The 26893-nt window shown below is 43.6% G+C and overlaps 1 protein-coding gene across 6 annotated transcripts in view; it reads right to left on the bottom strand.

Moving 5' to 3' along the window:
• Positions 1-26893, bottom strand: part of OSBPL5 (oxysterol binding protein like 5) — a 183595-nt gene that overhangs the window by 54371 nt on the left and 102331 nt on the right. For 5 of the 6 annotated variants that reach the window (XM_076344156.1, XM_076344155.1, XM_076344158.1 and 2 more), the window contains exons 2-3: positions 9912-10068; positions 3741-3814 (exon numbers count right to left, since the gene is read on the bottom strand). In XM_076344156.1, the coding sequence (XP_076200271.1) occupies positions 3741-3814; positions 9912-10068 (231 nt within the window). Of the gene's footprint in view, positions 1-3740; positions 3815-9911; positions 10069-26718; positions 26807-26893 lie in introns of those variants that run through there. The other variant, XM_076344159.1, reaches the window with a different exon arrangement.

Here is a 26893-nt window from a genome sequence, read left to right as displayed (position 1 = left end):
AGATAGCATGGGAGTTGTAGCTTAAATCTCAAGAGATCGGTATGAGCTGTTTCAAACTACTTCACAGCTAAACTAAATTTCTAGCAGCCACTTAGATTCATATTTCAGATTACAAATCATACAATAAAGACTTGAAAAATTCAGGCACGTGGAAAAACTCATTCATGATGAACAAAGCAATCTCAGCTTTGCCCTCCCATACGTCATATAACTGTGCACGCAATGGCCACACTCCTACAACGTGATAATTTTAGACTTCATTGTGGCATTAGTGGGGGACTGAAAAGAGTGAAGTACCACTGAGCACCAGCTTCAGGATTTTTCTGATTATTCCTTAAAATATACTTCAATTCTTTGTGAGCTCTGCATGCATATCAAGAGACCCCAGCTGCTCTCCAGACAGTAGAATAAATAGGTAAGCATAGCAAGGGAAGAAAGAGAAAATGCAACACTGCATACTGCAATAAAAGGTGCCTCGAAGGACGCCAACAGTGCCAAATGAGGCACAAAATGAGAGAAAGGTAGCTCCTGTCACTATCAGGCACGTCTTAACTGTACTACCTGGCTGCAGAGATGAGCTTGAGGCTTAGAGACGGTTCTGTGATACTTTCACACCCCACTATGAGCACTGGTCCCAGAAAACAAGGCTAAAGGGCTCTAAAAAAAGAGAGAAACTAATACGAGAAACTATCTGAAATAAATAAGCTAATAATTTTATTTTTTCTTCCCTTGAAGAAGGAGATGAAAGAGACTCCACTTGAAAAATTAAATAGGAGAAAATACGCTGCAGGAAAGTTGGCAATGTAATATGCAGCTGAACTGTGCCTTAAATTTGTTTTAATAAAATTTGGGGTGAGAAGCCACAACTGAAATCAGAAATACATATTGCTACGAACTGCACAGACACACTGAAAGCAAATGTTCCAGCATCAAATATTTTACTGTCTGTGCAGAGAGGACAATTGGGATGTGTTCACACCTCAGACATAGACTAGCGGTCCATCTACGAGCTCAAGCACAGGGTAGTGTGGTTGCAATTAAATGGCTTCACAGCTCACAAGTTCACAGACATTTATAGGGTTTTTATGGGATATTCTGCTCAGTGTCTGCTAACCTGGGAAACCTGCAGCCTGCTCCATCACGCAGTGTGGATATGGCCCGAGTGAACGAAATGTAGAACCATTTCCACCTCACTGATAAAGATGTGAAACAGAAATACAATTAATCTGCCTGAGGAAATGCAGGGACTCCAAGTCAGAGGGGGGAATTCAAGGTCCCCTAAGCCCCACCCCAGGGGCCGAATCACTCGACTGACTTTCCTTTCCTTCTCATTACTGGGTGAAAAGAGTCAATGTGGTGTGGTACATCAAAATAGCGCTGCTGAAGGAACACTGATTTCCAACAAGGTTTGTTACATCCACTGTGCCAAAAGAAGGGTAAGTATTCATGGCATGGATCTGCCACCTAGAACATTTACTTTTGAATCCATTAATTAAACCTGCACACCCTACAGTTTGATTTCTAAAAATTATTTCCCCCCTGCTATCAGGAATCTCAACATGACCCAATTAGTACACACTCTTTCCTTTGGTTCAAGTAGGTGGAATCGCTATTTATTTTTAAAGTGAAATACTGTGACAGATCCCTACTTACAGTTCTGGACACCTGACAGTAAGGTTTCATTTTATAGCCTTAGAGCTGAGTGGACATGAAAAATGAAATATTAAGCAAACTGACTACCAGTTTGCCTAATTTTTTAAGGTACAAGACATTTCACAATAGGGACTCCCTACTGTCACTGACACTGCAAAGCAAGACAGAAGAAAAGCTACGTGGCTGGAGAAGAACAGCAAGGTGAAGCAGAGTGAAGTGAGAATGACAGGCGCTACAGCACTGGCCCAGTGAGGTGGAAAGTCTCTGAATCAATCATCGCGAGTCTAAGCAGAACATTCAGGCAGGAAAGAAAAACCTAGCTCTGGACCATTCAGTAGCCAAAGCAATTGCCTGCAACACTGCCAGCGAGTAGGCAAGTTGAAGTTTGGTGGTTTGGGGTCCTCATATCTGTTTTTAGTCCATCGGTGTTTCAGAGCAATTTTGACTATTGTAAAACCAAGGTCTTGGGTTGGTGAAAGCAAAGCTCGAGTCCAGGTTCAGACCCCCATTTGTTTTGAATCATAAATCTGATGCAGTTGTTTTGCGCTGTGCATTTTCTCTTATCTCTCCTTAACAACTGCTCTTGACACTGGTCAAGGAGAGACCCACCAGTGCTTCCCAGGTGTACACAAAGCATGGCAGAAATCTAGGTGGGCACCCAAATCTTCCAAGGGTGCCTCTCCTTTCAAAAACACATCTGTAGGAGACTAAATAGCAAGGCAGGCCCTGAGGCTGGGAAAACACAGCTGAGCCATGCTCTCACCCAGATACCTCTCATAAATACATTCCTACTCTTGCATTCATCCTGCATCTCGGAAATCAAACTCACTTTTGGACAGCATTTCAGTGCTCTGAGTTGTCCTGTCGAGAAAAAGTCCTTCCTCTTTACATTCCTAAGTCACTGGGAATTTAACACCACTCTTTGTAAGGCATGCAAAACATCTGGCTTTAAAACAAAGCCCTGGATGCAGTTATCTGGTCCTTGGGCTTCTCCACTGCCAGGATAAGTGGGAGGCTGGGTTCCCATGAGGAACGTGCCTGAAAAAGCAAAACCAAGCCCGGTTTGCAGCTTGCCAGGTTCCAGCAATAGCAGAGGACATGTACACGAGCCCTTGTTGCATATTCCCAAAGCTCCTCTCATCACCACCTCCCTGTGCTGACCTCTGCCAGGGCGCTCTGGCAGAACAACCTGCAAGCTCCCAGCAAGCACAGCCAAATGTATCTGAAGATGCAGAGCCTATTTTCATGTATTATAAGAAATCACTTGTCTGCAGCTGCTTCCTTCGTGTTATATTTTCATTTCAGCTGGTGTCATTTGCATTTTATATCTTCATAGTTGAATAAATTTAGTTAAAAATTTATTAACAGCCTTGCTTCTATTTCTAGTTACCCTCCAGAAACATGTTAGGGAGCTGCAGCCAAAAAAGCCCGTACATGAATCTCAAAGCCAGATCTAAAATATAAGGTTGATTCCATCTCTACAGGAAATCTAACCCAGGCACTCTGTAACTCTAGATGTAGAGCCAGGTTTTGAACACCCAGATCCAGAGTCTTTAGATCCAGTTTCACCTCTTCACAACAGGCTGGATGGAAACGTTGTGTTCAGGAAATGTTGGTTAGTTTGCATTCCTCTCCTGTTAGACCAATTTCCAGAGCTCTCTCCCAGGATCTCAAGTCACAGTTTTACATGCTATGCACTACACTAAGTATTACAGCTTTCTCTTCCAAAACAATTAAGATTTATGATTGCCTTGCTGATCAGAAACAGCATGAGACACCTCTGCTGACAAAATCAACCTTTCAACTGTAATTATTCATATCTAATTACACTGCCAAATGAGGCCCAAATAAACGGGGTTCTTCTGTGGTAGGTGCTATCAAGTCAGAGGAAAGTGTGGGCTTCTCTGTCATCCCAACCATGCAAAAAACACTCATTTTCTTTCTCTCAAAACATGCACACGCAGTTCCTGCAGGAACAGACGGAGAGGCTTTCTCAATGACTTTAAAAAAAAGAGAGTAAGAATTATTTATAACAGCCTGAGAAGAAATGAAAGCAAGACTAGGGATGGATCCCTATCCCACAGTACCTTACTAATAGAGTTTGGAGTCTGTGGTGTCTCATCCTTCAGCGCCGACGGGCTGTTTCCTTCCACGTCTTTTCCTGTAACAATTAAATGTGATTCAGAAACAGAGAAATTCTGTGCAAAACCGTGGCTACTCATGGCCTTAGAAGGGCTACTGTTAACAGCAAACAAGAGAAGCTGTCATGAGCAGGAGCAGGCACACCAGGATCACAGAGAGGGATCTTGCAGAGCTTGAAATAGCCTGGATCCACATGCTTGGGCTATGCAACAAGTACTGCTTAAAAGTTAGGTCTGAAAACACCGTGGTAAACCAACATGATGGTTGCAAAGTCCAGCATACGAAGGCTGGAGAAAACCAGCAATAAGGTTGCTTATGCATCCTTAATCAGCTCCCTTCTGTGTCTGCATTATGATGCAGTCTTTAATTACGTTACCACAGTCTGTTCTTTTCTTACATACCCCATGCCTCATTCAATGCAAATAATAAATGGAATTCAGTTAATAAGCAGCTATTCAATACATTATCTTCCTTGGTCAGTATCTGGCAACTACACACAGATGCACTTGATAGTACTCTTTGTTTGACAAATAATAACCATGATCATAAAACATTACAGAAGACAGAACAGCATCTAGACATAATTAGTAAAACAAACAAACAAAAAAAAACCTGCAGAAGATCAATGTCTTCTGACCAAGTTATTTGTTAAAGTAAGAAACATTTTCAATTAACAGGTAGTATTTATGAACACTATGACATTTTCCAATCATTGTAGAGATACATTTCTACTACCCAAATATACTAAACTTGCAGTACATTATACACATTATATACTAAGTATGAGTGTGTGTAGTTCTAGTCCAAGCAATAAAATGTAATGATAAACTATGTTCTTTTTGCCAACTGTAATCATGTCCTTACAGTAAAAGAAAGCATAGAGCTTCTATTAAAAAAAAAGCCAAAAAATAGCATCTGATGAGACTAGCTTTTTAGTGCCAAGACAGTCATTGTTATCCAATTGCAATGTAGTTTTCTTCTCAAAATTGTTAGCAATCAGAGCTTCAGAATACTGGACGCAGTAAAGAACCACCGAGATGGTAAAATATAATCCATTTGTAGCACACTGCAAACACGGGAACTGTTAAAAATGTTTTTAAACATTGTGTGGGCCAGTCTTGGAAACACCACCAAATGCAAAACCAGCAAGGGAAAATCCCAATTCTCCTGAAGTCAGCAGAAGTCGTCACAGATGTGTCAGAAGCCATAATGTCTCCTGGAGTTTTTAGAGCAGCCATTTAAGAAGCCAAGCACCATTAGAAAGTCAGCCACAGAAGCTTACTAAAAAAATAAATATCCTCATGGACATGTTCTGCACTTCCATCATGGGACATGTGAGAGAACAAGCATTATAACCGGAACTGCAAGTGTGCTACAGGGTTGCACTGGTAAAGAGACAGGACGAAAAACATGCCCTTTTTACAGGCATTGACAGGCAGTTTGGTGTGTCGACTCTTAAATGTAAGAAAAGGCTTTGTGGGACAACTGTCCCTAGAAGGTGTTCAACTTTCCACATGGTGACTAAGGGCGGTGGGGGTTTCAGACGTGTTTCTCACCCTGTGGCATAGTGCTGCGCTGTGCCACATGCACGCAGCCACACCGACGCAGAAAGCAAACACTTCCAAACCTGGGAGAAGAGGGACAGCACATGCGTTGCTCACGTGGGGAACTGAAGTAGAGGAAGGACCTACACAGTCACATAGAAAGGCGGTGCAACAAAAGGGAACCTATACCTGAACCTAGTTTCTTAACTGTCACTCCTCCCCTTGAAACACTGAGCCCTAGATAAGACACTCGGAAACCCAATGTCCACAGGCAGGAGAAAATCCCAAGTGGCTGGATATTTGCCAGTCATCTTGTGCTACCATGACAAGTGGGATGGCCATAAGCACTGCTGTGCATGGATTAGGACCTGTATCTCTGCACTCTTTCTTTCTCTGATGGCGCGTTCCTCTCTATAGCCCCCACTCTCCCCAACAGAGGCAGAGGAGGTTAGAATAAACTCACAAAACCGTGTAGCTGCTGCACTTGTTTCCCATGAAGAGTTTTTTCTGCGCATGTATGGGAAAGTAACATATGGTCTAAAAGTTCAAGTAAAGTTAATGGGAATCAGCTGCTGCCTGCTCTGAGGGAACGGCATCTGTTAGCATAACAGAATTCACATCCATTCTTTACGATGTCTCATTTCTTAAAGAAAGCTTAACTCCAAGCTGGTACCCATACAAAAAGCCTGGACGTGAGAGATTTCTGCCTTCTCTCAGTAATACAGTTAAAAGGGTTTGCACCTGAACAATGAGATTTTCGCTGTTCCTGAGGTTCTGGACCATCCTGCTCACAGAGTATTATGAAAAATTGGAACATGCAACTATTCACTCTTACCATATAATTTACAAGGATTCATAAGATATGTTTATGGAGCAGCATATACTGGTTTCTTACGCCAAACTCGTTAAGCCTATTGGCACTTGTGAGGGAAAGGCTGTTTTTCAGAGGAGAGCTATCTTTGCTGTCTGTCTCAAGCAGACTTGCTGCAGCCATGCGGAAGGAGAGAGCCAGCCCTTGTTTGGAAAGCAAACTTCATTGAAATGATGTGCGAGTTTCTCAAAAACCCGTACACATAGGTAAGTGCACAGAAGCCCAAAAGCGAGAGTCCCACCCAGAGCACAAGATACATAGCCACCTCGAGAAAATAAATAGGAAACCACATAAAAACATAAACAAAGCTAAATATTAACTGGCTATAGAAGCTGAAGTTCTTATCTCCCTGATCAAGAAAACATAATGCCCACAAAAGAAAAAGAGCTGAACCTCTCCTGACTTAAAGTGCTGGCTGCTAGCAGAGCATGCAAAGAAGGGTCCTCCACAAAGTAGCCCAAACATTTTGCAACAAATAACGAAAAAGATTTTGGGAAGGGAATCAGTGGTGCTTACAGAAACAGCCTTCACCACATCGTGAAGAAAACTGCCAACACTCTAGGCTTGTGGTTACAGAGTTGAACTACTGATACCTTCTTTTATCCCATTACTGTCATGCACAGGAAAAAAAAATATTTAGTTCCTTTCCAGAACAGTAACTACTCCTTTTCTTTGGTTTTCTGCTAGGCATCAATCCTACAGGAGCATTTGCCTTTTCCCTTTACAAATAACGATACAGCAAGGATGACTGATCAATGGTAACGGGAAGCAAAATTACTGGGTTATTGAGGAATTCATGATTAGTTCCACGCAGCATGAACTATTATTTTGTAGGCTTTCTGATAAAGTATCTGGATAACTACAAGAGGAAATACAGGCAAAACTACCACAAATAAAACCTGTTACTGCTGTAAATATCAGCCACAAGGCCCAATGTGTACACCAGACTGAAATTTAGTTCCATGTATCTATCACAGTAAAATTCCCGTATTAATGAAAGTACATGTTTTAGGATGCAGATAAGCTAATCTAAATTTTTATTTGAAGACCCTGTGTGATCTTACAGCCTAGTCAAAAAGAGAGATTCTTTAAAAGTTCTTTTAGCTACTCCCCAGTAAATTTCCTGCCCTCTGAAAGAGAAAATAGAGAAAGATTCTCTCTCCTTATTGCTAAGTGACAGACAGACATGGGCAAGGAACATGAATTCATGTCTCTCTAGTTTGTGAATTTCCTATAAAAAGAAAATGTCTTCCTCGTTAGCATTTTTGTATGCAAGCAAGAGGCAAAAAGTCCGAAGTGTTATCTCAGATAGTGCCCTTTGCATTTCCCATATGTTTCCTTTATTAAAAAATCCTCTCGCTGAACTGAATCTTCATAGTGTAGCTTGCCTGAGGTGTAAAGTCTGTCACTCCCTTCTCACTGAATTATTTACCTGCACACCTTCACTGTTGGAGGGCTAATCCTAGGTGTTGGCGCTGTGAGACCTGCAGCTCCAGCCACCTCACAACCCACCAAATTCCTGGCAGGGAATCACTGGGCTTTGCTGCCCACACTGCCCACAGCACCCACCCAACACGGTCAGCCCAGTGCCCTCATAAGGAAAATCTGCTGGGGTCAGGCAGCAAAACACCGACCACTGGAAAAGCCTCAAGAACTGAAAGTTCATGTAAAACAACAGAGAAAAATGGGGGACAGAGAAATATTGGATGTAGCCTATGGATGTAGACCTGCGGCTTATCTATGGTGATAGCAGCATCCTTCAGAGGGAAGGGAGAAGGTGGGGGGAAGCCCACGAGGCTCAGAGGAAAACAAGGCAGAAGAGCAGCAAAGGAGTGAAAGGAGAGCCCACCTCTGGAAATGGCAACTGAACGTGAAGAACGACAGTTACTTCTTATGGGAAATGTGAGGAAAACAAAGAGACAAGGCAGCTCTGTGGGGACCAGGAAAGAAATGAAAGGAGTAAAAATAATGTAAGGATAGACAAAAACCCAGACTCTCTGCAAGAAATCCCCTGGCTGAAGCAGTAACTTCTGTTTGTTTAAAAGGGATATTCTCTCCTTTACTAACTCTCTGGCCTATGCTCTTCCTTTGCAATACAGAGGGCTACCGCCCTCGCTGACGCCAGTGCTGGAGGTTACTCGGGAGAACTGCGCAGCAGAACAAAAGCTCCAGCGTCACTCAATGCGCTTGTTCTGCTGAGCCCAGCAAAGGCTGTTTGGTCCAGCTGCCAGCAGGGATCGAGGAGAAACAAGGTGATGGGGGAAGCTGAGGAAAAGACAAACTCTTCCAGCTACCTCCTCCATGCTGAAACCCTCAGCTTTAGCTGGTTTCTGAAAGACTACAGCACTGAAATACCTCTGTGAGGAAGTCAGTAACTTTTTTAGCACGGAAAATGCTGGTAAGAACTGAAGAATGGGCAAACCCTAAGCTGTGGCTCTCCATCTCCCCAAAGCAAGGGGAAGTGACTACAGCCTGGAAAATCAGCCCTTCAGTTCCCAAGGATAGCAGAAGTGAAGCAGCTATTTACTTAACACACATTTGTATGGGCTGTACTTATGGGCAGCTAGCGGTTCAGAAGCCCCTACAGGTTCGAAATGTATGAGATTTTAGGTGTCCCATTTAAAATTGTTTTCAATTTGATTACCAAAAGCTTGTTGAAGCTTCCAGTGACCTCAGTGACAGCCAGGATTAGTCAGCACTGCTGAAAATAGGCTCCCCATTGCCTTGAAGCAGACACTCACAAATAGAAATACCTGTGAAATCAGAGACCCTTGAAAACTTTGCACTTAAAGACAATTAGCTCAGGAAACCCAGACCTGGTTTTGCTCTACATCTGCAAAGCCCAGAGAGTCTCCTGGATGTTGCACCTATATGCACACTGAAAACTTTTGACAGATGCTATGTTCTTTCTCTAGATATCAGTGTTTTCAGAGCTCACGAAGGTGCTGTGAGGTTTGATTATTTAGCACTGACATGGCAGCTGCAAATGACAGCTCTGCAAACTTGTGACTGTTCCCTGAAGCACTTGTTTACAGACTGGAACGGAAGCATTGTTTGCAGACTGCAATCAAGGAAAGACTTGAATGTTTATTGTGAGCAACAAATTCTGAAACAATAAAAGGAGCTCTATTTCCTTCAAAAAGGGTACTAGGAAATTCAAAGCAAAAAAGATCTAAAGAGAATGCTTAAAGCCAGTCTGCCATTCACTGCAACCTGTCAATATTCCTCGTACTTGTAGTGCTTGTAGGTATTTACAGAACATTAACCACAGAAAGTCTGCTCCTGTAATATTTATCCTGGGCTCTAAATCTGAACAGGAAAACCTGCCATTAAACGTCTGCAAATGGGGCCAGTAAATCTTAAACGAGTCCAATGTTTAGGGTGAAACACATCAAGTGCCTCAAAGTGGAAGCGCCCAAAAACATCAGTCATTTTTGAAATGTGAGACCATGCAGTGTTCAAATGGTTACGAACCCCAACTTTGATACCCTCCGTTCCCACTCAATGCCATGGCAATGAAAGACAATAGCATCATGAAAGCAGCACTGTCTGGGATCCAGTAATACCTGTGTTGCAACAGCTTCTCTCTGTATTTCACATTAACTTGTTTCTCTTTGTTTCCTGGCAGCGTGCTAAAATATCTACTTGCAGTCAAGCACCTGAGACACACTACTTTCTGCACTGACACACCAGAAACCAACCTGGGCTGAGTGGGTAAATGTCATTGTCGGCCCCGAAGAACAGATTGCGTGTCAGCTTGCGAGGATCGACCTTCTGAGGGGTGGACGAGGCTGGACAGAGGGAGAACCTGCGACGAAGAAAGTTCTCCTCCTTCATGGCATGAGCTGTGGGGGTTTTCTGAAAAGGAAAGATAGAAATAACAGTTCATTTCAAGACACAGGAAATCAAAGTTTCACACCCAGATGACTCCGCTGCTTCAAAGCCGCCTAATCCTATGTAGTGTGCCAGATCTTTTTATAGAGTGCCAGAAGGCTATGCAGAAAAAAAAAGAAAGTGATATTAGTTTGAAGCTACAATTACTGACTTGCTGACTCTCAGTATTTGCAAACTGCAGGGAAGCAGGACACTGTTCTTTGGTGAATCCAGGCAGTATAACACCCTCCTACCTACAAGGATCTATCTAGGATAATAGCTACTTACTGGGTCTATCCAGTGCACAGCGGCTAAAATTCACTTCTTTTTTTTTTAAGGTTTTGCAGTCTCTTTCATAAATGTAACTCCATTGGTGTCAGCAGAGTTACACCATCTCCGCAAAAATCAACATTTAATCTGAGCTGCATGGAGGAAGACCAGCTGCATTGGCTGCAGAGAGCAGCAAGCGGAGATAATGCCAGTGTCACTCCTGCCCTTATTTCCAATTACAGCACATATAAATAATTTCGGTTTTCTTTAAAATGGCATTTAGATCAGCCTTGCAGTTTGATCAATAAGATAAATCTTGCTGATCTGTGCGGGTAAAGAGCAGCATTTGTCTCCTCAAAAGCCTCCCTGCATCCCCGTACAAGAGCCTGGTGGTACTGTGCTCTTTACCACCACTTGGCTAACGCATTAGACTATCCTGGCTGGAATTAAAGGTTTCTTTTATACCCATCCAACAAGCAGTTCTTTCTTACCCGTTACGAACAGATATTATGACTGTCTCCTTCCGGAGTTACAAGCTTTATTCTCTTCCCATGTGGAGCCAGAGGCAGGGCTCTTGCTAGCAGTAAGAAGCGTTAACCCAGCCTTTGGGTGGGCATTACAGACCACAAGGTCTGCTGCTTCTCCGGGGGACACTTACCACAGTAAGAAAAACTCTTTAGGATGGTACATGTTTCCTGAAAAGAGCACCCAAGTTTTCCCATCTCTTTTACGCTACCGGGAAAGCAAAGGCAAAAAAGTTTCCCAGACTCGCAGTGCAGCCTGGGAGGGCAGGACGAGCATGCATGTAAGGTGACCTGTGTGGCACTAGGTGGAAAATGGGCTGATTAAGTGCTAGAACATCCTGCCCTGCCCTTCCTGCTCCCAGTACCACCCCGGTGCTTCCACTGGCCCAAACGCCCCAATTTAATGGGGAACCCTCAGTGGCCTCTTGGAGCTCAGCCTTCACAGCTGAAACACCGCACGGGGAGATGCCACGAACATGTCCCAGTGTGAGAAACTCCCCTCCTGTGTTTTATCTGAGCTCTGTCCCTCCACCTGCCCTGCTAATCCCTGTAGAAGGCAGTCCCAATGTTTCAGGTTTTGCAATTTTTTAAAAATTTGTTTACACAGCAGGCCGCATCAACTTTATAAACTAGCTGTGATTTACAAGGCGAGAGAGAATCTGCTCCTTCTTTCCCACTAGAGATGGCCTCCGTGCCCAAGAGCTTAATTTGATCTAAACCAGTCTGGACTCCAACAATGAGCATGGGTTACCAAAACCACTTTGAGCAGCAGGTTTTTCTGAACCCAGCTCACCACGCTGGGATGGGTGAGCCATCAGATGTGAGGGTCTGTAACGTCCAAAAAGGCAGCTGGGGCAGCTGAAAATGGGACTCCCCTAGGCGACGCAGCTGCAATTTGAAGGGGATGCATGTCCTCTGCTGGGCCCGCGTCATCCACAGAGGATGAATTAAGGTCTGTGCAGTGCTCTGAGGACACAAGGTTCTCTACAAGTTATCATGTCCCCCCCCGTGAAGTGGCTGTAAGACACTACAGATTCAGCAGCAGCATGTCACCATAACCACTTCACACAGCTCTCGGTGAAAGGCTTTGTATTTGAGCACCAGGACACCACGCGCTGGCTGGGGCTGCCACGGACCGACCCTTCGCAGAGCGCCTGACATGAGGCTGTGTTTCAGGCTGATGATGTGTGATGACAGCTGGGTGAAATGAGGTGGCTGCAGCGCTTTCCGCTCGCTGCTGCCCTGCCTCCTGTCAATTCAACTGCCCAGCAAAACCGCCCTGCAAACATACGTCTGGGCTCAAAAAGTCCCCAGGTTCCCATTGTGGCCGATGGCATCTCCGAAGCAGCAGGTAACTTAGCTACCTAACATTTAGCCATGTAAATAACCCTTTTTTCACATAGATACTCTTGATTGCATACAGCTAGGTGGGGAGAAGATGCAAAATTAAAGCTAATTTTAAAAGAAGAAAAGAGAGAGGAGGAAAATGCAGCTAGTTACGTGTCTGAAAGCAAAATATTTAAAAATAATCCAGGTCTAAATAGTTGGGTTTGGAATGCTAACACTGAGCTATTTTCTGCCCTTGTTCCCAGAAAGGCCGTCTTAACGCTCCACCTCTGGAACTGCTCGTAAGTGGCTCGGAGCAAAAGCAGATCCCTGGGATACTCTCCCCAAAAAGCAGTGACCCAGCGAGGCCAAGTCAATCATGCAGGAAGGCGTTCAGAAATCCCAGATCCATCCAGTGCAAAGCAGGCTGGGGAACAAGTTACAAACATAAAACGTCTGTCCATCCGGCTCTTACACCCTGCTCTCGTGGTGGAGACTCTTCCTGACAGGGTAACAAAAAGGTTGCATTCAGTATCATTTTGTCTCAGCAATATCACGCCACATCAGTGGAGAACTGCCAGCCAGCTCACACTGATGTCAGTGGCAAAACCCCTCCAGACACTGGAGCGAGAGCAGGCTGTATACTGGGTCGGACATACCAGAATACGATTTCTTTCAACTGCTGCTGTATTTACTATGCAGAGAGACTGATGCTCCAATGTTTCCATCACCTATTATTTCACACTATTCAACCATGGGATAATTGACAGAATTATAGTGCTGATGCTATCTCGTTCCCACACTTATTTAAGCCACGGGCTTGATGGCAAGAAATCTGGATGCCTTGTTCAACTGGGAACAGCCACTGGGCAATAATAAAGGAACAGACTTTTCTCAATCCGTAATTTGCTCTGGCTCTTCTCTCACATATCTTAATACAAACTTGTGGCAGCAGCTCATGTCTTTGACCACAAAGATCAATTTGAGTAAGTTCCTCTTAACTGGGTCCTTTTTGGCAGAAGACCTCCAGTGACCGAAGCTCCCTGAGAAGCAGCAGTGGCGATGTGTCTGTCTGTCAGCCACACACACGCAACCATGCAACACGCTGTGTCACCAACATCCCGGCCTGTTTTTCGAAGATCATCTAACATAGCATTGCTCCAGCTCACGAGCACAGATCCTTCCTACATTTGACCCTCATCCAGACAGGCTTTTATGCTATCCACATTTTCATGGGCTTCACTCCAACTAGAAGCTGACAGCAGCAGAGCCTCTCGTTCAGTGCGCTATATGGTATGTGTGCAGTTCAACTTACTTCTCCTTTATTTTGGGTAAAAGAGAAGAATTGTTGGCCTGCAGTTCATTCCCTGAGATTTCACTTTCTTAGATTACGACGACAATTTTTCAGAGAAAGGCTGAGATGGACAGACTCAGCCTATAAGATTTTACCTCATTATGCAGTGCAAAGTGCAGCACAAAATCATAGAAAAGGACTTTTTTTTTGTATTTTGGGTTTTTTTTATATATCAGACACTTTTTTCCTTGGTGGGAGAAAATGTAGTTCACACTATTAAGATTCTATAATACAACTGAAATATTTGGCTTGGTTTCCAAAAGATATCATTGTGTCTGCATCTATATTTATCCTGTTTTATCCTCCCTCCATCCCAATGCCTTTTGTACCATTGGCAAAAGTCAAGGAAATCCGACAGGCGTTACAGAACTTGAAAATATTAGCTTCTTAAAAGTTATGTGAAAATCAATGGCTAAAGAAAAGGAGGGAAACTGTATCGTTGTCCTCTGAAAGAAGGGCAGTACTATGAACCCAGCTATTACCAAACATCGGCAAGTCCAACATAAGCCACAAATCCATGAGAAAATGAGGCTTCATTAACTCACTTACTCAGAGAGCTACTTGTTTTATCTGTCCATAAGCCTGCCCAAGCTGGCTTCAAATTACATAAGCTCGTGAGAGTTGTAGGGGATGCTGAACAGCAGATGCCGGGGGCAATTTTCCAAAGGGATGTAACAGGAAAGTGGGAGGTGCATTCAGTGTTTTTCACAACAGGGCTCTTTAGACACCTAAATAACCCAGCCTCTGCCCAGAATCACCTGTGCAAGACAGGAGGGTGTGAAAGGTTCCAAAATTATAGTCTTGTACTAAATCTACTTTTATACTATTAATGCGTGATTGTCCAGAAAACATACAAAAATTGACTGGTGATGAAGTATCTGATAAGAAATAAGCAACCATAGAAGGTAAGATACACTTCTAGACATGAGTGGTTTTGAGCCTCAAATCTTGCATGGCTGATTTGAGGACAACATTGATGTTCTGAAACCCAAATCTACTTCTGAATCAGTATTTTGGAGGTTGCTTCAGGATATGGCAGATGCTTTACAGAAACCAGTTCTGCAGGGGCTTGGGGAATAGAGAGAAGGTAAAAATCAAAATTGGGCCAGAATTGCAGAAGGCCGAAAATTGCCATTATGTTCCCAAGCCACTTACATAATGCAAGGCAACAAATTTCACCCAGTGCTCCCGTGTTCCCTCCAAATCCGGCACAGATGAGATGGAGAATTGTCTAAGAAAGACATCATATCTTGATTTGAAGACGTCAACTGATGCAGAATCCATAAGCTCTCTTAGGAAGCTAACCTCATTGCAAAAAATCTTCACTCTAACTCTTGCATGAATTTATCTGGTTGTTAGCCTTGGTAGATTAAAGCACCCTGAAGTCTGCAGCTCAGGTCATTTCTGGCCTTCTATTCTGTGCTCTTGATCATAAAAATGAAGGAAAGGTAATACAGAGAGTATTGACAGAGCCACTAAACACAGTATTTTTCAGGATTGCCCCTTTTGCATTGACAGCTCTCTAAGCAGTAATGGGCTATTAAATGTGAGCTGTTCGCCGCAGCTTAAAAGGGAATAAATAATTCAGCAGCAAGAAATAAACTTCTTGCTCACCCTGTCTTTGAGACCACTTTATCTTTTAAAAACTAAAAATATAGCAGAGGAAAAGTCTGCGTCAAACCCCCATGAAACACAGGACAATGAAAGTGGTGAACTTAACATGGCGCAATTGCCTAATGGGACTTTCACTCCCAGGCGGCCTCAGGAACAGCCAACGAAAGAGCAATGGGGCAAGAATAAAAGTTATTTTACCAGCAAGCCTTGTGGCTGCCATTAAAGCAAATGGGAACTGCCAGCACTCTCCTCTTCTGGCACCAGACCCATTTTGGGTGAAGGCAGCGACTAATACAGATCATCAGTGTCGGTGCAGAGATGGCTTTCACACGGCTGCTCTGTATTTTGAGCCTTTTGTGCTTGCTGGAAAGATAGTGGCAGCTTTCAACATCAGGCCCGAGGCTTTTGGGGATGGAATTTTCCTGGCTCCATCTTCAAATTTTCTAAGTTCCTGATATATAATTACCACACAGCTAAATACCATGCAGACATTATGCTGCCCCTACCCTCTGCAAACTGGTGGGTAGGTTGGTTTGCTTACTCTCATTTCCAGCATTTTAAAATAGATTGGAAATATGCACATCTCTATAAATAGTTAATTAGGGGTTTCGTATAGTCAAGAAGGCTGTGCCAGTTAGGGGGGGGGCTCTTAATTTATTCAAGGCTTGTTTCAAACAACTTTTTCTTTTTCTGGTCACTAAATATTTCCCAGAAATCAAATTAAACCATATTTTGTATTCACAGCAGTCATTCACTCCAGAATCCGCATCAATAAGGAAATGTAAATCTAAAGGTACTTACATTTCCTGATTCAATTAACCCTGAGGAGGTAAAAGTTTCATGAATGAAAAGAGAAGGCAAATTATTAGCAGATACATTTCTAGCAATTACAGTCCTAAGTATTCACAAGGAAAAACAGTAGCACAGATCCTCAACAAGAGTAAATTATTAGTTCAGTGGTGCACTGGTGATTTATAACAGCTGAAGAACTACAATCAATTCAGAAAGTCTGTGAAATCTGTTTCTGGAAGCTATCCCTAAAATACCTATTTATAAGATAGGTAATTGGACAACCAACCACCTACTAACGGTTAAATAAAACCTGATACAGTGAAAAGTGCCTGTGCAGGCAATTTTTTTCTCTACCTAATCCATGTTTTTTGGTTAGGGATATGGCAAAACACACATATTACAGCTGACACTGAATGTTTTGGGCTGTCATGCTGTTAGCTGGAACCTGAAGCAATGAAGCTTCACAATAAGCGTCAGCTAATCCCCAGAATTATTTGGGTCAGCTATTTCTCTGCGGTGCTGGCAAGGGGACCTTTCCTCACCAGTGGTGGTCCCCGGTATGTTCCTCCTAGACCATGTCCTGCTCTACTGGATCCCAAACCAGCCCCAGCAGTTTGATGGAGCCCCACTCTTTCAATCTTTCATGCGCTCCAGATGAATACACTGAAATGCTGGTACTGCAGGAGTGCTCCAATTTTAAGGACTGCCATACCCTCTGCTGCATGTCATATCACTCAGCTTGACAATCAGTCCAGGCTGGAAAATAAAATAACGTGGGTTGCTGAAGACACCCATCTGCAACAAAGGAACCAAGTTATGGAAAGCTAAAGCTACACATGGCTTTATTAAGATTATATGCAACAGGAAGGATTTCCCTCAGCTTCTTCGGCAAGCTCGGGAGTGTGGCTAGTTCATCCCTACAACCTAACTTGAAGCTCACATGCCCTGCAGTCCTTAAAGTTGCCTCTCTTGTGCTGTTTTTGTGGAAGATGCCTACCACAGCCACCCCCAGCAATCTGCTCTTGCTCTCTCCGAGAACGGAACAACCACCTCTTTCTATCGCCTTCTGCTTCTCTGCCTGCCTTTTTCTGCGCTGGGCAGTGAAAATTATGTAGTAATCAGGAGACAAAACTATTTCCTCCCTTAATTCTCTGTAAGATGTCTTGATTAATGTTTCCTTTGTATACACCAGAACATTTGCAGCTTTAGGCACACCGGCAGCACTTACATGCATAATCTTCTCACAACTAATCTCTCTCTACGGTGAGCATTATGTACAAAGACCACAAACAGAACAACTACAGGCAAAACCAGACACTGAATGCCTACACTGAGAAAAAAACATCCCAGATCATTCGTTTTGGGGATCCCTATTTAACTCAGGACTAAGAAATTTTGAAGTAGGGTCACAAAGGGCAAAACATTCTTATTTGACATGTAGGAAAACCTCATCTTCAGAATCACCTCTGGTTTGGATAAACATCTCCTGTGAGCAAACACCAGCCCATCACTAAAGCCATGTTGTGTTTGGGAAAGGGATCATGGCAACCTTATGGCTTAGAAATGGGCATTGCAATAAGTATTAAATACACAATTCTCATGTGTTTTTTTGTCTTAAAACACTTGCAATTTACTCTGTAAACATTATGCTAGAGATTTTTTCCATCTAAGAATATTGAGTGGGTCATTGAAATGAATGCTTAATGATTTTTACATCCACCTCCTCTGCCCTTTAAACTGTAAATTGATTGTTATGCAGAAGGCTATTAATTTAACAATGCATATTAAATTTTCCACTAGCACTGAGGGGCTTCTCCTGACTTAGCAATTTCACTGGTCTTTCCCTTGCTAACTGCATAGATCATACCTCACTTGCTGTAATTACAACTAGTACATCAACATTAATTATTTCCCTGGTAACAGCAGGTGCGTGCAGAATTGAAGGTTTTACCCATGCTACCAGAAGGATGAGAAAGTCCCCAGCATTCAGTGAAAGACACCAGCGAGCACCTTTCCTGCAGACCTTTGTCTTTGTCCCTCACTTTATTTTCAGTAAATCATCTTTGCATAATCTCCTTTAGGCCTCGATTTGTGAAGGCATCTCTACTGAATAAAGCTCATGCAAAGGTATTTTATTGAAGCACCAATCTATGCAGGAAGGTAAGGTGCTTGCTTTGAATCCTCTTCAGCCCTTTAATCCCATGTTCTAATATATTCAACTGAAGACAATCAAAAGGCAAATCACAGCTGTTACGCATACATCAGGCACCTGAATGCTTATCCCTCTTACTGAATTTTTATTTAGTTTACCACTATTTGTTACTGATATCTCTAGTGAGCATTCTTTTAAGCAGCAAAACAAACTCAAAATGCAGATTAGCAAAGACTCCCCACCAAAACGTAATGTACAACCAAGCACATGTGCAACGTATAGGAAGAAACGCGCCATCAGGGATCACAACTAATCTCCTGATGCAGTTTTCGCAACACACTAGCCAAGAAATTCCAGTAAGGATCTACTTTGAAACAAACTCAGGAACCAGATTTGTGCCTCTAAATTTCTGTTGATCTAGAAATATTTATACACTTCTTTAATTTAAAGTTTCATATAGATGACACAAGGATTCACGTGGCTATCACAGCTGCTTCTCAGCAGTGAAATCAAGAGGCTGTTGGAGATATATTTACATCAAAATTAAGGTATAAGAGCAACTCGGGCACACATACATAAATTACCTTGAGCTAGCTAGCTGGAGTAGGGCTAATGGCATGGGCTACAGTAGTAAGGCATGCAAGGCAGGCTAGAAATTATATCTGAGAAGTCAGGCAAGCACCACATGGCCAGATCATTCTGAAATCCGTGCTGATGTCTGCTACTGAGCAAGCTTGTTCAAGTGTTCAGGTAAGCAGATACAAGCCACCATCACACCTCACTTACAATACAGATGACCCTGAATCCCTGCTGCTGGCACTGGAAGTGTGGGCACAGCTCCCGGCCAGCCTGCAGCAGTTTGGCAGCGCGTGCCCGAGCAAAAAGGCAACACTCCCTTTGACTTCCAGAGGTGCAAGACTCAGGCACAGAGACACGGTTTGAGGTTAGGCACTAAAAAACAGTGTTAAAAGCTTTGTGCTAGTTAAGGAAATAAGCACTCGGTTATAAATTTCAATATAAATAGTATTAGGCCCAAAGGTGAAAACACTGGATGTATGACTCAAAAAATGTCCACCTGAAAAGCAGATTTGAAGTGGTCTGCCTCCTTTTTATTGCTGTTATTAATATTGATAGCTCATCCACCAGTGACATTTTTTGTTGGAGGCACACTGTGAACACAGTGTCTCCAAGCCTGAACATTTCAGGGAGCAAGTCTCCGAGTCCCATGAACAGTATTAATGAGTTGCATAATGGTAAACCACGTCCACCTTTGACACATTGAGCTTTCCAGTAATTACCCATAACTCAGTACACATGCTACTCGGGGAACGGATATCCCACAGCCACCGGTGCCCTGAAGTTTTTATGCACGCTAATTGTTAGTAATACCCTCCGATGACCTCCCATACAATCCTTTTAAACTGTAGCTGACTACCTCAGAGCACAGCTTTTAAATAACCCAGTCTTTCTAGTGGTACCTTAGGGGCTAGAGACCCCAGACCGCGGCAAGGGTCACCCTAATGGAGTCACTGTGACAGGCCTTGGGAGGAGGGAGCCTGGTCCTGCATGGCACCCGCCACCCCCACCGCCTGCAGGAGGGCTCTGATGACTATGGCCCCATGCCCGGGGCTGACAGGATTTGGGATTGGCTCAGGGTGGTGAGGGAAGTAGGGTATCAGGTACACAGAAACATAAATGAGAAATTCACTTAGTTGCTTTAGCTAAAGCTCTCAGAGATTTAAAGCCATGACAAGAACACATTGCTTTGGACAGGTGTGCAGTTACATCATTTGCAAGCAGGCCACATCTTCAAGGCCAGTTCTTGTCTTGATATTTTTCTTTAAAAAGAACATATTAAAGAGCATCATTACAGCTTCATACTGCTATCTAAATCACATAATGAGATCATATTCCCTTTTAATGGAAGGATCCTACTTCAAGCTTTAATGACATTTAAAAAAAAAACCAGACTACTGCAAGCCTTACTGATGGCTTTCTATGATATCCACCTCTGCCTTTATATAATTAAATCTAGAAAAGATTGTGCCTCGGGGCTACACTCCCACCACACAATTACTAGGAAATACCAAGCTAATTTTAAGACCTGCCTTCATGCTTGATAGTGTCCTCCTGACATTATTCCCTTGTTTGTGAAGTATTGCCCCCTTGTAACAAAGTAAAACAAAATCAGACTTCTACCTCACGTCCTGTTCAGTGATTTTCAGACTCAGGCTCAAAAGGGAACTTCAACATGGCAGTAAGGCAAAGGTAATGGCAGGAAAGGATGTTTACAAACCATCTTACCAGAGAAAACAAGTGCTGTTCAATTTCACAAAGATTTTCCAGAATCCATTCCAGATTATTTATGTCATGAGCATCCACTGTCCCAAAACACACACTCACAAAGAATGAAATGCACAACCCTAAATGCCAAGAATTTTAGATTAGAAGTATACTTCTACCTTGACATCCTGTATAAGCACAAACTATATTTCCACCCAATGGCTCTGACCCCAAGCCCACTAAATTATAGCCGATCTGGTTCATCTGCTTCTGAAGAACAGCTAAGCGATGGAGAAATGACCACATCCCATGGTGCTCCAATCATGCTGAATTTTCTGCTCCTCTACTTTGTTGTTTTACTGTCAGATAGTTACATCAGATAGTTACATTTTACAGGCTTTGTAAACCTCAGGGGCCTTCACAAGGAGGGCTGAATAAACAAGACCAAATAAATTTTAAGGATGTGCATCTATTTTTGAAAAGATCCTTATATGCCCCTGTTCAGCTTTTCAGACTTTTGGGTGCTGTAGTATACCAAGATCTGCTGTACAGTGGTTTAAATTTAGCATCCACCTATACTTCCTCTCAAACAGCTGCTCTCCCTGAAATTCTACAGGAAATTAATATACTGTGTATTTTTGCATAAACTTCACCGTTTCTCAGAGATGAGAGCATCAAGCTCTTCCTTCAACAATAGTTAAAAGATGGCACTGCGGTTATTTTGGTCCTAGATTTTTAATTAAAAATCTCTGTGGGAGGAAGGATACTAGACAACCCACAAAGAGCATTTAGGGTGGAATTTATGCTGTGTTAAACGAGCCCAAAGGACTCAAACCGCACACAGGCTGATGCAGCACGCACAACAAAACCCACACTCAGCCTCAGTTCTCAAGCCGAAAACCTTTCCGCACCTACCTCAGTCCTTCCTTCTCTCCCAGTTTATCTATGACTTATCCAGTGAAAACAAGGAGACAGGATAAACTCTTTGCACTGGCGCTTTCCTTTGATTCAGCTGGAGGGAGCTTTAGGCACGCAGGTGAATGGGCACACCCACGTCATACAAATTCAACAGTGCATTTGTCTTTGCTGATCTCCTCCTACCTGTTCAAATAATACTATCCCAATATCTTTGCCGGTGACTACTCTGGTACTCATACAACTGTCCCACTACCAGATGCAGCTGTGTGCGAGCCAGGCATAAGCCAGACAGAAAACTCTTCGTGTGAGTTATCAGCCATAAGCTAAAGCCCTGGAGACATCCCAGCAAGAAAACTGTTATGATGGAGTGTGCATTTTGCCTCTGAATTCATTTCAACGAAAAAGGAAGTTCCCCAAGTGACTTAAATGTGCTTTGTAGTGATTGCAAGCTTCCTTTTTAAGAGCATTTAATACATTTCAGTGGTAATTAGTTGGAAACACCTGATACCGAAGACCCGAGTCACCTTTCCCTCATACTGCTTTTATACTGAAATAGTACCGATGGTGGCAGTGAAATTCCTCTCCTTGCTGACGCCAGCGTAAGCCAAGGCAGGATCCAGCTCCTGGTCTCATGGGCAGCAAACCTGACAATACAGCTCTTGACAAAAGACAATAAATCTGAAAGCCATGGAATTCAGAAAGAGGACTCTTCTCATCACTTTAAAGCTAACCTATACTGACACAGGCTTTTTTTGTCACTGAATGGAAAGATCCAAGCAAAAAAAACCCAAACTGAAACAAAACAGTACTGCTCAGCTACAAACTCTCCTTACTACAAGCACTGACAGCTGGAAATACAAGGGGGGTCAAAAAGCACCCCTGCCTGGAGATCTGGGAGTTCCCAGCTGGGGAGGGTGAGGAAAGCATTAACCATGCAGCACAACACCAACACAAGGATGTCTATCCAGCTCCAGCATTGCCACAAGGGAGGGAGGAGATCGCAAGGGAGGGTATGAGGAACAAGGGGCACCTGCAGACCCCCGTCTATAGACTTACGGATCACACTGACCTTCAACAGCTCCATGTTGAAAGCGTAAAGGTGGCTTTAAAGAAACAAACAAACAAAAATCCCTGCCTCCCACACAAACGTGAGCTGACGCCTGGCACAGAAGGAAGATCAGGTCCTCAGCGCCCAGACTGGCCCTGGCTGAAAGGAAGCCAAACACAATGCAGCCTATTCACAGCATTTTCTTTATCGCAGCACTAAGAGCAGCCAGACAATGCTTTCCAATAAAGACCACAGCAATTTATCACAGAGAGACAGGAGTTAGCAGGAAACACTCCCATTATCTCTGCCACGAAAAGGAAGTGGCAAGGAGAATGGCTAAAAGGTGACAGACAGTTTTTATGAGGCCGGACTTCAGCCCCCCTCGGGGCTGACCAGCTCACGTTTTCCACACCAGAAAAAAAGTGATAGGCTTCAGCGGTGTGGATCTTACAAAACAGGAGTTAGAGTTGCCGCACTATGACTTTTCAAGAGAAACAAACCAAAACAAATTAAAATATTTCAATAGCAACTGTGCTGCGCCAGATCCCCAGGCTGTGTAAATCAGGGAAGTTTTGTGGCCTCCTTAGCAGGGTGACGCTGACTTACAGTGGCGAGCACAGGGCTGGGCATCCAACAGGTAGAATGGAGGCAATCTCAGAGAGACCTGCAATGCCATAAGGAGGCAGCGGAGGAGAACAAGAGCCCTTGGTGCTTTCTGGCAACTATTAGGTCTGTATTACAAAAGTAGCTTCGAAGTGGTTGCTGCCTACAAGCTCCAAATGCAGAAGAGTTTATAAACACAAGAGTCCAGATAGAAAAGATTTGAAAGGTTTGGGAGGGTAACAAGGGAAGGAATAAACAAATATCGCTGAAATGAAGTAAGGAAGCACTTAAAATGGCAGAAGGCTAGATGGTCTGTACAGACTTTGTGGTGCCTCTAAAAGGTACAAAACCTTTAACATCCTATGGCTGTGTGCACATACCAAATTCCCCTACAGGGCATAAACACAGACTGCTATTACCAGCTGCCAGCAATAAATACTATTGCCCAACCATTAGCAATCAGTCGGCACAGCAACCAAAAGCGCTAGGAGCCGTACAAACACATAATAAATAATTGCCCCTGCCTCAGAAAGCATATTGGGTTTCTAACTGTCTCGAGCAGCACTTGGATCCAAACATATTTGCCAAACAGCAACAGACCACACCAGCTCATGTCTGAGTGAAGCAGAGAAAACTAAAGAGCATAACATTTTAATGTCTTCCCCTTGATCAGGTCAGCTCATTCAGTGTCTTTCCCAGCAAAACTAATCTTCCACTGCAGTCACCTCTTCATCTTTAGGGAAATGTATAAACACAGATATTAATGACTTCTCTCTTATGCAGTTCACAACACATCACTGCAGACACCAGTGATGTGATTGCTGTAAGGACAATTGGGTGTTTTATAATGAACAATTTCATATCTGGTTAAAAGTGGAGGTGACAAGACAATAAAAAGGAGCTTTTCAAAACTGCTCACCAATGGATTCTGTGGACTCCTGTGGGAGCAGGGCTGAGCTGTACTGCATCTGTCTGTCAATCTCACGTAAACTGTCCTGACTGCAAGCCTCGCTGCCAAGAACTGCAGGCAAGGACCTGTCTGATGCCTCTGCCTCTCCTTCCAGGGCTGCTGCTGTTGCTGGACTCTTTAAGGAGAAAGATCAGCTGTTGACAGCCTGCGGCTCCCACCCGAAGCAAACAGAGCAGGCGAAACCCGTGAGTCAGCCCAGGGAGAGAAGTAATCTAAACCAGCAAAAGGACTGTCACAGATCACTTTCCTCCTAGAAAGAAGCAGCAAAGACCAGGGCAAGCTGGACGCTAGGTTGAGTTACAGCCCAACTGCAAATTTGTCCAAGGTCAGCTGCTTGCTCTTGACGACCATACACTAGCTTTACTGACTGCTGCCTGCCTGTGCCACCCTGAAAGCCTCAGCACCACCCAGCCACAGCCACAGCCTGCAGGCAAGAGCCCCAGCCCGCTCACGGGAGCCACCTCCGCCACCATTGTCGGAGTCACGGGGAGTCAATGAGATCGGGGGAAAAACGGCAAAGAAGTTTTCCTCCCTGCTCTGCAAAACAAGCCACTTACAGTTCGGAAAGCTGTTTCTGAAGCAGTGCTCGGTCTGGAGGTAATGAAGTTGAGAAACACAGCATTGAAATGGCACTCACAGTAAGCAAAGGTGGGAATTAAATGAGATGGAGGTGACACTAACTCACAGGAGGAAACTATTAGGTTCTGTGAACATTTATTTCCCTCAACAGCCTGGCAAGGTAACTGTGTCATCAAGCAGCACAATAAAGCGTGTTCCTCTCAGCAAAGCTTTGCAGTCCCCTAATGGCACCAGCTTCTCCTCCCCACAGACTCCTTCACCTCACCATCACCTGCCTTAAAATAACCTCTTACTGTGCACAAGAAGGTTTATTTACTCTGTGGTAGAAGAAATCCTAGAAGTTTTAGTTAGGTCCCGCGTTTCCAGATGCCTGTCAGTCATGTGCAATTAAGACAGTTCCTCTCCAGAAGACCCTAATCTGCTGGTGGCACTGCCTTCCCCCAACTACTCTGAATATGAAGTGTTTCCCATACCAAACGTATTTCTCCTTTGCCTGCAAACACCAAGAGTCTTTCCTACATGGTTACTGCTACAAGGCACATACTGATCATCTAGATTAGCAGCAGTACTGGGAAAAATCCATCAATAAACCATGGTATTTGGGATTATAGCATCTGATTGGAATTTTTTGAAGTTTCTCTCTGTACCTGTTGCCCGTTGATCTCCGGACTGCCCTGCCCTGCCAATGACTAAGGTAGATAACCACAGATATAAATGCCAAGTATTTCACAGCCACCAGGCACTCACTTTTCACTGGCACAAGTGGCTTTTCAGGATCCAGATTTTCAGTGTTGCTAGAACACCTCTGTATTTCCCTGCCAGCTGAAAGGCACTTCCAAGTAAGCATTACTGGAATTTGCATCTCTGCCATAGTCCTCTTATATTGTCAATATGCTGCAAATAAAAACAAAGGTCAGCAACCAGTCTGAAAGTGAATAGTCTTACGTACTCTATTTAAAAATAAACTACAGCCATGACTCACATGATTCACAGTCATGACTTTATAGCCAACACACTGACCAGTTCTTAGTTTCTTAATTGTGAATACGTAACAACAGTAACACTAAGTCTTTCCACTGTACCTCCAGTCACAAAGACAAGATTATAAATACATGGCATATTCAACACTCGCTTGTCAAGAAGTTATTGAGGCAGTCTGCAGACCAAGACTTGTTCTATACATGATTTTGTAGCAGTTCACCCATGTTAAATTACAAGTATTATTTGCTGGTATATTTCTGCCGATACAACGAAAGTGTGGATGTAGTCAGAGCCAAATAAAAGTGCTCTATACTGGAATAGCTTGTTCTCCTTTCCCACAGGGGAGCAAGCTACACTGGTATAAGCATGTTCATACTGGCATACCTGAATTCACACTAGGGGAGGGTTATATCAATGCTACAGAACAGTATTTAGAAGTAGTGCAACTTGTTTACATACGCAAGACCTAATTTTGTAGAGAATTTGCTCCTGATCTTGAAATCGCTACTAGAAGTCCTAATTCTACACGCAACCTAGACACAGAGCAGAATTGGGCTGATCGGGGTTTTAGCTGAATAAAATATACCACAAATGAATACAGACCGCTGAATAATAACAACAACAACAACGTAAGAAGGAGGCACACTTTCATGTGGGATCTCACTAATAAAGCCAGTTATATCTAGGGGACTCCATCCCTTTAGGTGGGTGAGAAGTTACCCAAGTTGTTTAGCAGCAGAGGGCAGTAAAATGGCCAACCGTTATAGCAGACCAAATTCCTGAAAATGTCAACTGATGAAGCAAATCACAGGAAGCCACCGCCACAGCTGCTTCTAGCAGAATTCAAGCCTCAAGGGAGCCAAGTGCCAGCGTTTTTGAGCAGACAGGCAGAAATGCAAATAGGGTGTTCAGGTACTTCTAAATCCATTATAGACAATTCCTGTTAGTCAACATTCCCAAAGCATAAGGCTACAAACGTTCAAAGAACCCCCTGCCTTTGCATGAGACTGCGTCCAGCCTCAGAGGCACAGGGATGGAAACAAAGAAAGGGGACACTGAAAGGAGGGGAATGAGAGATGAGGGGAAAAAGAGGAGGGCAGGTAAAAAAGAGAGATTGAAAGGAGTAAAGAAAGAGCCTACACAAAGGGAGATTTTAAAGAGCTATAGGAAAGTACGAAGGCTGGGATCAGTCTCTGGGAAGGAAGAGGAAAGGACACTCACCGCAGCGCTCGCTGTCTCAGATGGCAATCACTCTCCTCTCCCACGCGACACCTGCATTCAGAGCCACCGTCCCAACCCCAGATCCTCACCGCCTGCTACGTGCACAGAGGCTTTCTGGTCCCCTCCTGGATGCTACACTCCTCCAAGCTGCAGATCAGCACAGGACCCAGAGAAG

The sequence above is a fragment of the Aptenodytes patagonicus genome, chromosome 7 (assembly GCF_965638725.1).
Source record: "Aptenodytes patagonicus chromosome 7, bAptPat1.pri.cur, whole genome shotgun sequence".
NCBI classification, from domain to species: Eukaryota; Metazoa; Chordata; class Aves; order Sphenisciformes; family Spheniscidae; genus Aptenodytes; species Aptenodytes patagonicus.
Note: the sequence above shows the minus strand (reverse complement) of the source record. Positions and strands in the feature narration are given on the sequence as shown.